Source organism: Apis dorsata, unplaced genomic scaffold, assembly GCF_000469605.1.
Source record: "Apis dorsata unplaced genomic scaffold, Apis dorsata 1.3 scaffold_455, whole genome shotgun sequence".
Lineage (NCBI taxonomy): Eukaryota > Metazoa > Arthropoda > Insecta > Hymenoptera > Apidae > Apis > Apis dorsata.
In genome coordinates this window covers 144,674-155,404 of record NW_006263698.1, presented here as the reverse complement: position 1 = coordinate 155,404, position 10,731 = coordinate 144,674, and the positions used below count along the sequence as shown (strand labels likewise).

At 40.1% G+C, this 10,731-nt stretch overlaps 2 protein-coding genes across 6 annotated transcripts in view; both read left to right on the top strand.

Moving 5' to 3' along the window:
* LOC102673215 overlaps window positions 1-1,576 on the top strand; it is a 255,084-nt gene extending 253,508 nt beyond the window's left edge. Inside the window, exon 16 of the mRNA XM_006619901.2 lies at window positions 1,452-1,576. Coding sequence (XP_006619964.1) covers window positions 1,452-1,457 — 6 coding nt within the window. The 3' untranslated portion in view covers window positions 1,458-1,576. The remainder of the gene's footprint in view (window positions 1-1,451) is intronic.
* LOC102673525 (glycine receptor subunit alpha-4) overlaps window positions 1-10,731 on the top strand; it is a 53,101-nt gene that overhangs the window by 40,359 nt on the left and 2,011 nt on the right. The window contains exons 1-8 of one of the 5 annotated variants that reach the window (XM_006619903.2): window positions 734-968; window positions 1,452-1,527; window positions 2,057-2,188; window positions 4,621-4,795; window positions 5,672-5,898; window positions 5,979-6,061; window positions 6,703-7,014; window positions 7,944-8,149. In XM_006619903.2, the coding sequence (XP_006619966.1) occupies window positions 1,454-1,527; window positions 2,057-2,188; window positions 4,621-4,795; window positions 5,672-5,898; window positions 5,979-6,061; window positions 6,703-7,014; window positions 7,944-8,149 (1,209 nt within the window). In that variant the 5' untranslated portion in view covers window positions 734-968; window positions 1,452-1,453. Of the gene's footprint in view, window positions 1-733; window positions 969-1,451; window positions 1,528-1,912; window positions 2,189-4,620; window positions 4,796-5,671; window positions 5,899-5,978; window positions 6,062-6,702; window positions 7,015-7,943; window positions 8,150-10,731 lie in introns of those variants that run through there. The other 4 variants (XM_006619902.2, XM_031512523.1, XM_006619904.2 and 1 more) reach the window with 4 other exon arrangements.

Sequence of the window (10,731 nt, the reverse complement as noted above, 5' to 3'; positions counted from 1 at the left end):
ATATATATATATATATATATATATACATACAAAAAGAGAAGTGAAGTATCGTCATCCATCAGATTGCGAGAAAAAGAAAGAAAGAAAAGAAAAGGAAAGGAAAAGGAGAGGAGGAATTCTAATTCCTCCTCTTGGACAAATCCGTGAATCAACCGCATCTTCGTGGCCGCACCCTATAATCGTATCTCGTGGCGGAAACAATGCTCGTATAGACTCTTCATACGGGACACACGAAGCCGCCCTCCTCGCGCACGGACAAGACACTCCTACGCAGGGCAATGTGGAGAGCGTGCACACACATCGCTCGGGCGTGCACGTCCACCACGATGAAAGAGAGTAGGGCTTAATCAGTTAGTCGATAGGCAAATTGGCTTAGAGGCAGCGACCGACTGGGTGGTTTACAGAACCAGCAAGCCCCGCCAGTGGCCAGTGGCCGAGTGGCGAATCAACCCTTCGCCGATAAGAGTCGCGTCGTGTCCCCGATCCTTGCTAGGGTTTCCTCCACGGATCGTGGCCCCGAAATTGGCCACCGGTGAATTTCTACGGGAGGTATCTTGATACCTCTTCTCACTTCTTTCTCACAACATCGTCGTCCACCAATCTCGTTTCTCCATCCGATCGCACGTACACGAATTAAATATTTGGTGTACGCAAGACGTGGAACGCGAAGAGGAGGGACGCGAGGACGATTCGTAGGAATATTCGTAGATCCCGTGCGCGGCCGCCGATCGAGAATCTCCCCTCCCGATGATCCTCGATCGTTCGAGGATCGAGGCGATTGTCGCAGATCGACGTAACGCGCACCGGCCACCGACTTTGATGGATATTCGAGGGAAGTTCCGGCTGATGCGGCTGATGGGCCGATAAGCTGGTCGCGATAAGGAATTCTGGAGTGGTTCACGAGGGGATTCGGAGAGCTGCACGATTGGACAAAGAGGATCGGACACGGTAGAATGTGCAGCTGATCGGTGAGTCGATCGATCGTACGATTCTTCGAACTTTGCCTCGTTTCTCGAGGACATATATGCATGTCTTGCTTTCGTGGATCTCTTTCTTCATTACAACTTTCTTCCAGTGATAATTATTCAAGTTTTTTTCCAAGAATCGACTCGATAAACTTTTTTCAATCACTCACACTCTGCCTTTTTATTATATCAGAGGTTAGAAATATTCTCGCAATTCGGAGCGCGCTGCTGACCGATCTTTTGTCGTGGAAAGAATTAGAAGGGTGGAGGGGGAGCGACCAAGTTTAAACAACGTCGACCTAAATATCCTCGTGCGTTGCCGACAACCCCTCTCCTCCCCCCCGTAAGGGTTTCATTACCTTAGTCGAGGGAATGGGAATTCATTTCGAAATTTCGAATGAAAATATTTTTCGAAATTACGACTTCGACCCTTTCCTCCCTTCATCCATTTGACGGTACTTCATTTTCATCATCATTCTGTTTCAGGAATGAAGAGACACTCTCTGCTGATATTATGCTACTACCTGTGCACGCTCTTTGACATGGCGGCCCTACACTTTCCGTGAGTAGGCGAACATGTTCGAAAGCTATAGGAGCCGCGAATACCAGGGGAGCAGGATGCTCGAGATTAGCCTCGATCGGGCTCCATCGATCCATCGATCGAAATCTCTCGAGTTTTTCTGTTCTCCTTCTTTTTTTTTTTCTGGAGGACGATACACCGGCCTACCTTGCAAAAAGAACGAATAGACGTACATCGTGAAACATTTCGGAAGAGATCGTCATTCTTTTTTTAATTTTCTTTCTGTTGTTAATAATACAAGGATCGATGATAATGGATTTAACACGATACACGTGGAAAATAATAATACGAAATTTCACGTGTATTGCTTATTATACAAATTTTATATCTTTACGACTCGAATAGAACGAATAGAATCCTTATTTTAATTCTTGGGTGTTAAAATAATACGAGAAAAGGGGGTAGGGAGGGAAAGGATAGGAAAAGTATCGCGGTAAAATTCGTTCTGATTGCAAATTATGGCGAGGATAGAGGCTGCCTCAGCATCATCCGCGACTCTGTCGAGTTTCAGCGAGGAAATATGCGAACCGGTACTTTCCACGGAGGTCGAAGGCTGGCATATTAAAGTCGATAGCCTATCGTCCAGTACGTTTCGACTTTCGGCGAGAAAGCGAGGGTACCGTTTTTTTCCCAAGATCGAAAGGTAACGCATCATATGATCGACATCATTAAACAAATTTCGATCTCTCTCTTTCTTTCTTTCTCTCTCTCTCTCTTTCTTTATCTCTCTAATTCTTTCTTCTCAAATATCCCACTTTCTCTTCTTCTCTTTCTTCTCCGCACAAAACTCTATCTCTTTCTTAATTTCTCCTTATTCGAAACGTTTAATTCGATCTTCGCGAAAATGTTCAATCTCTTTCTGCAAACACAAAGAACACAGTTTTCAATTAAACTATCGCCTTTAACTCCTTTATTTATCTCTATTCTTTTTTTATTTTTTTTTCTCCCGATTAACGTTTGCTCGACAAACATATCGATCCGATAATATTATGGCCGATCCCATAAAGGTATCCCGCGATCGATCGACGTCGACCGAGAAGAAATTGAAGATTTCTGAAAAGTCTACGTGGATTATCGGTTTTTACGACGCTATAAAACGCCACGATTCATTTGAATCGCCAATCCACTCGAGTCGTATTCCCGGATAAATAAACGTCGATCGCGAGAACCCATCCCTTTATCACCTCACTTATCGATAATCGATATCATTCTTCCATTCCCTCTTCTAATTCGAATAATTTACACTCTTCGAAACCACCACTAACACGTTCGTAAGGTAATCATTCATCGACCAATAGAAAATTTAGATCTGATACCAACTACTTCGTCCGTACTTACAAAAACTCGAAATTCCCTCAAACTTGATCCATTCCTCCCCCTATATATTCTCCTCTATCTATAATATCATCTCATAGATCAAAGATCCGAAGAAAGCAAAGATCCAAAAGGGCGGGCAGCATCACGATCGAGAGACGACGAGGTCTCTGAAGAAAGATCGAGAGCTGTAAATCGGCAGAGAGGGGTTGTAAATAATTGCGCGTCGAAGGAGGATTTGGAAATTCTCGGGGAAACCGGATTCAGAGGTCGTAGGTTAGCATATTAAAATGTCCGCATGTAAGGAACACACGTATCTCGGCCGGAGGTGTGCCAAGCACGAAGACCTATTATGGCTTCTGCGATATTGCTGTTTCATCGGAATCGCGCCAATATTTTAGAGTCCGCCACACCGTTCGTGGACTTCCTTTGCCCCCGATCTCTCCCCCACCGATCTCCCCATCCCCTATCCGATATTTTCGCGGTGAAAAATAATTCATCGAGGATATATTAGGGGATGTCGTGTAGAATAACGAACGATCCTCAACGTTGAGTCGTGATAATTCCCTTCCCGGCTCGATAATCGTGGTTACAACATTACGAGTCGGGGAAAAGATTGCGGGGAACTGAAAAATAGAAGGGAAAATTTTAGGAAGAGAGATGAAAATAAATATTAAATGTTTATCTTTAGAAATGTGTGGATATCGGTGTAATATCCGTCTGGAAAATATGCTGTGTAATTCAACTCTGGATTAATATTTGAATTTTCCTCCACTCCACTCTCCTTTCTTTTTTCTTTTTTTCATAAAAATATTTTACTCGAGCATGATTTCAAAAAATATATATATATTTCAAATATATTCAAAAATGCGGTTTCTATGCATTCGATATTTTTATTTGGACAACATTCATCAGAATAATTTATTTAGGCTCGATGTAAATAATTTTGGCTTCGATATAGGGGAAACACACGATTTTAGAGGTTTGGCGTTCAAAGAGGGGCGAGTTTGCACTTTTTTTTCTCGAACATTTTACACGCAATTACCATATTCTATACATAAAGAAGTAGCTAATACGTACGGTTCGAAATAATGCAGAGGAAAAATTTAAACGCGGGCGAACATGGGGAAATGTCGAGGTCGTGAAAAACGATTACACGTTGCCTCGATTAGCATATTCTATAAATATACAAACAGACATGTACGAAATTGTTCTTTGTCGTCGCGTTGAAACTCAAGAAGAGACGGACAGGTTGTTCGGAAATCGATACGAGAGTATCTGTTAACGATCAGAGATGAAAGATAACGTAATGAAATTAAACTGGAGATAGGACATTCGTTATCGTTCGTAATCATGAGAAGAGAGAAAAAAAAGAAAGTACAACGATAAATAAAATTTTGTACAATCCGTCAATATAACCTCTTAATTTTCATCGATAAAATTAAACGAAAGATAAGATATCACTCGAAACACACATACACAAAATTACACGAAAGAACGCGATCGAGAATCGTGAAAATGGAAATTATTTACAAAAAAATCACGATAATTTTAAAAATCACGATTCTCGATTAACCACGATCTCGATCACGAGAGAAGAGAAAAATTACAGCGCGAAAAACTTTACAGAATCATTATTTTCGAATCACAATCTTATGAATATGCATGTCTCGACCGTAATGAATCGAGCACGGTTACCCCGCGAGAAATTAATCTCCATCCTCAGCCTCGCTTCTCCTCGCTTCTCTGTCTTTTTTCCAGGGAGTCGGATCTCGAGTACGGGAGAAAGGAGTCCTCTTTGTCTCTCAAGGACATCCTCCCTTTGAACCCGAAGCTGTACGACAAGCACAGGGCGCCCAAGTTCCTGGGCCAGCCTACCATCGTCTACTTCCACGTGACGGTGCTCAGCATCGACTCCATAAACGAGGAATCCATGGTAATTTCGCATGGGTCGTGCTTTCGTTTAATTAACACAAGGAGGAGCGTGCACGCTTCTTCCTCGAGGGCAGGGTGAATGGGGGCGAGTGGAGAGGGTGAAGAGAGTTGACAACCGACACGGTTGGCTGCGACGTTTCGCACCTTTCGAAAGTGTGTGGAATCTTCCAAAGTCGTTTTCGTTTTTTTTTTTTCAGCTGCGTATGCAAATTGGGCCAACGAGGCGTGTTTTATTTAAAACCTCTCGTTTCGGTCGGATGTGAAACGTTTGAGAGATTAGCGGAACGAGACGGGATGAACCGGGATGAGGATAAGACGCGATGATGGTCGGCGCTTATTGAATTAAAATCGATTTATAACCGGCCGCTTTTTACACCCGATTCAAATTAAATTATTCCGGTTTTCGCGCGCCGCGAAACCTGTGATTCTTTCAGAGAACAAGTATATTCGTGGTAATAATTGAAACTGTAATATGATAATTTTAATAGTAACGAATTAATAAGTGTTTGCGTTAATACGTATTTTCTTTGAAATGCATTGAATAATGAATCGAATACGTATGTTTTCGATTACATCACGTTGTAAAAAATATAGTTCGAATTATACGATCTTATAGAAAATATTTCATTATTCTTTAAAATCTACACACATCTTTCGATGCTTGTTTCTCAAATCTTCCGATTATTTTCTTCGTATAATAAATTAATTCTTTCTTAAAAAAAGAAAAAAGAAAGAGACTCGAGTTATTTCATATAATTTTAGAAAAGTTATTCTTCTTTCAAAGATTAATCGAATACTTTCTTGCCAATGGAATTCAATCGCCATCTCGATCGCATTTTCGAAAATAAATGAAAATAAATGTTATTTATACTTGCAGACGTACGTTGCGGATATATTTCTGGCGCAAAGTTGGCGGGATTCTAGACTACGACTTCCGGAGAATATGTCCGAGGATTACAGAATATTGGACGTAGATTGGCTGCACAATATCTGGAGGCCTGATTGTTTCTTCAAGAACGCGAAGAAGGTCACCTTCCATGAGATGTCGATACCGAATCATTATCTTTGGTTGTATCACGACAAAACTTTGCTTTACATGTCGAAGTAAGATCGAATATAATATTCGATTTTTCCTACGATTAATCCTTATGCTCTTAATATCGATCTTTCTCATTTCTCTCTAGATTGACACTCGTCCTCTCCTGCGCGATGAAGTTCGAGTCCTACCCCCACGATACTCAAATTTGCTCAATGATGATCGAAAGTTGTACGTATTCTTACTTTTTGAATCAGCCAGTCACTAATCTAAAAAGAAATTCGAAAATTTGTGAGTACAATTGATATTAGAAAGGTATCTCTTTCAATGATTCAAAAATTTTCCCTCTATCTGTTATCATATCGAACGTATTTAAAGAAATGAAAAAAATACTAAAATATTTAAAGACCGATTTCACTTAATAAAAAAATTGCTTATAATCTACATACTCACAATCGTTTCGTTACAAAACAAAATTATTACCAATTTCGATATTATAATTTATTAATCCAACTCGCATAAAGACTCTATAATTTACCAAGATAAATTGCCACAATCTACTCGCACACATACACATTAATCGAACATTGAATTATTAATGTAGAATGCCGTGACAGGCAAATAGATCTTCGTTCAATCCTCTTCTCCAATTTCAAATTATCCAAATCTACGACAAACTATCAAACAAACCCCGAAACTTCCATTATTCGAATAATCATATTACAAAACTATCGATCGATCCCCCTTCCTTCCTGACGCACGAAACATCCAATTTCCACCATAAACGTATCACTATAACCGTACACGAGGGATCGACAGAACGTGAAGATACATCTTGCACACAACTCTGAGTCGAAAACGATTGCTTCCAGTGTCGCACACCACCCAGGATCTGGTGTTCATATGGAACATGACCGACCCCCTGGTGGTGAATCCAGAGATCGAGCTACCCCAGCTGGACATCTCGAACAATTACACGACCGACTGCACGATCGAATACTCGACAGGCAACTTCACCTGCATCCAGATAGTGTTCAACCTTCGGCGCAGGCTCGGTTATCACCTGTTCCACACGTACATACCGTCCGCGCTGATCGTGGTCATGTCCTGGATCGCGTTCTGGATCAAACCCGAGGCGATCCCGGCCCGGGTCACCCTCGGTGTGACGTCACTGCTGACCCTCGGTAAGGTCGTCGCGCCTGCGATTTCATCCCCGCCGCGGATCGATCGATTCGAAGTGGAAATTTCCTCCGCCCTTCGATCCGATCGATCGAAAATCATCCAAACGATTTTTTAAACTTCTTTGACTCGAGTTCAATTCTGATCTTCTGAGTAATCGAATATTGGAAATGATCGTGAAAAGCTGAAAATTTTTGAACTGAAATTTTTTTATTTTTCTTACTCGTTCGATGAGCGAGGATGAGATGGATATCTCATCATGGATTTTCAAAATGCGAAAGAGTACTTGTTAAGTAGGTTGAATTCGTTGACAATCGAAGATATATAAAGAATTTGAATTGGAATATTAGTATCTAGATACTCGAGTATCTTGGAGGATGCATCGAATTGGAGAATTTGATATTCCATGTGGATATCAGATATCCGAGCAACAGGTAGAGCGCTAATAGAAACTATTCTCAGGACTTTCTAGATCTTACATTCTTTTTATACATCTTTTCTTTTCTTTTTTCTTTTTTTGTTCTTCTTCTTTTGTTTCTATTCTTTTATCTCGTTTATCTTTCTTTTTTTAATTCGTAACGAGCCTTAATCGAGGTTGGATCGAGCTTCTTTCAAAACTGCTTTCGAATTAAAATGAGTCGCGAAGCATGAAGAGGAGGAAACGTGTTTTTTTTAAACGCAACATCCGAAATAACGAGGTGTCTTTAAATCGTGGAATTGAAATGCGTTTAACGTTTGGAAGAAGATCTCTGCTCGATTTACGATTGTCGAATGTGCGTCAAATCGTCGAAAGGCGTGTATTCTCTGTTTAATGTATAATATTTACGTTAAAATTGATGCTCTCAAAGTAGAATCTATAAACTTGTACAACGTTGAAATATCAGGAACGTAAATCAAACGGGCGAGAAATGTTTATTAATTGCTCGATTTACAGCGACTCAGAACACGCAGTCTCAGCAATCACTGCCGCCCGTCTCCTACGTGAAGGCCATCGACGTGTGGATGTCCTCGTGCAGCGTGTTCGTGTTCCTCTCGCTCATGGAATTCGCCGTGGTGAACAATTACATGGGGCCGGTTGCCACCAAGGCGATGAAGGGCTACTCGGACGAAGATCTGAGAGAAGCCATCGACGAGTTCAAAGTACGAGTAATCTTAACTTAATCTTCCATTTCTCCAATCCACTAATCCCTCCGTTCTTCGTATAAACGCGTATAAGACAAACTAGAACGTCTCCGAATTTCTTTAAAAAAAAAAATACTTATTTTATCATTTTTCTTTTTTTTTTTGGCAACCTGTCAAAATTAATCGTAACAGTATAACTGGTTGCCAGAGTTTGAGAGTTGGAGAAACATAGGAGAAAATAGGAAGCGTACAACAACCAGTGTTTGTACGTCGATCGTAAATTAAAAAAAAAAAAAAAAAAAAACTCGGGCCAATATCAAATTAAGCAGGAACGCGTGTAAAAATATCATGTTTCACTCCTGCCTCGTGGAAGGTTATAAATTCGCGTTGTCGTTAATTATCGCGGAAATGTCGAACGGGGGAATGGAAAATGGCGACGGCACAAATGATCCCCGACGTGAAAGGGGGGAAAATTCGTGGAAAAAATAGAGGACAGAAAGAGAGAGAGGAGTGGTTTGCGCGAGGTAATTCATGCGGCAACGCGTTCTCGTTTCTCATTTACCCAAAGAATTATGCATCTCGAACTTACAATTAGTAAGGGTTAAGCGTTCCTGAACCCGACTCGAGGAGGGTAATAATAAATAGCCGAGTTGCGCGGATGGTTGGAAAAATTGATGGAGCAGAGTTTCTTCTCCGCTTCTGGAAAAAAAAAACGTAAAGAGACGAAACGTAAAGAGGAGAACGAAGTTAAGAAGGGGAGGGAAAGATGAGGGGGAGAGGAGAACAAACCCTCCCCTCTCTTCTTTTTTTTTACTTTTAAAGTTTCTTGGAACTCGATCGTTTAACGCGAAAGATAAATAACGAATAATAAAACGACGGTCGAGAAAAAGAGCACACCCGATATATTCGCGTGACATTCTGGCAACACCTGACACACTTAGAAAATTCAGCGGGCCGAAAGTGTCGCAACTTTAATTAACGCGCTGGTTTCCACGAAAGTCGATTTCTGCCGACTTTCCGCGGTATGCAAAAACTTGACTCGAAATCAAAAAATAAAAGATGAGGAGGAAGGGGAATGGAAAATTGATAAATAGGTTCTTTCTCAATTTTTTTTTATATACGATATTTTTATGGTGGATAATTTGAAAAAAGGTATCATCGCGCGAAAGGGAAGAAAATTCGTTTGAATGTATATTTTTATCTTATTTATATCGCTCTTTGTTTTTGAATAATGTATTGTAATAATGGAATAGGTGTTTGCATTCGACTCGGTGTTGATTTATGCGTATTTATATCATATTAAATGATATTATGGAATAATAATAATAATGATATAATAACACGAGGCTAATTTGAATTTTGTGATTCTTTCGATGTTAATGTATAATGAATGAATAATTAATACGATATAACGAACGGTTTCCGTATATATTTAACACGATTTGTAACGATTTATGACAAATTTATGTTTCTATAACAACTTCTATAACAATATCTTTTATATTGTGACGATGATTTTTTAATTTTATATGAAATATATATCTATCCGCGACGATAATAAAGAATTTTCTAAAGGAGAATAATTTCAATTTAAAATTTTCCGCGGATTCAAGAAACCATTCTCTCCTCTCATAGTATCGATCGATTCGATCCAGCGTGAAAATTAAGTCTCGTTTTGAATTTTTCACATACGAATAAACGTCAACGTTCGTTTCTAAATATTAATTTGAAGCTAATATCGAAACACGATCGCTCGAAATTATAGCACACACTATTGTTTAACGCTGCTATCGTCAACGTCGTGAATTTTTCATGGAACTGGCCTCTGAATTTTTTATGCTTCCGTATGTATGCGTGTAACCTGCCCTCGAAAACTGCGCAAACGTTTAGCTTTCACGGTCCACGGATCGTGATCGAGTCGACGATTTTCTCTCTCGACGTTTCACGGGCGGAGATCGCGTAGCTTTTTACAATTTACAAGACGACCCTTCGCCGTCCCTTCGCAGAAAAAACATGGTTTCGTTTCGTGAAATTAAACGTCAATTACGACGTTAAACGAGAACGGTACGGTTTCGAAACGGTTTGAAAAGGATCGAAGGGAATTTAAGCTGAATTTTAAATTTTTATTATTACTTTGAACCAACTAAGTTTATCGAACTTTATGAAAGTATCATCGACAAACGGTGACCTAATTATCCACGCGATCATTCATTCATTTGTGGATTGTTCGCAATTTTTATATGGAAACAAAACGAAACGAAACGAAATATTGTTGTATAAAAAGAGGAGTCCTTTGTTCGTTTCTCCTCGAAGCGAAAATAATTTTTTACTTTTCATTCGAGACGGTTTAAAAACGAGAAAGAGGTCGAGAAACGAAAAAAGAAAGATAATCGCGCGTGAAAATGGCGAACCGCCGCGAAAAGATGCGTTTTCCATTTGGGAGGCAGAGGAACAAACATTATCTTGCGAGGCGAAATTAGTTCGTCCCGGGTAAAGTAAAGTGAGAAGTTTTCAAACTCGCTCGGCCAACAACTTGGCGGAAACTTGGTCCAAACGAAATGGATCTTTCTCTCTCGATGCTTTTTCGAATCTCGTCGAAT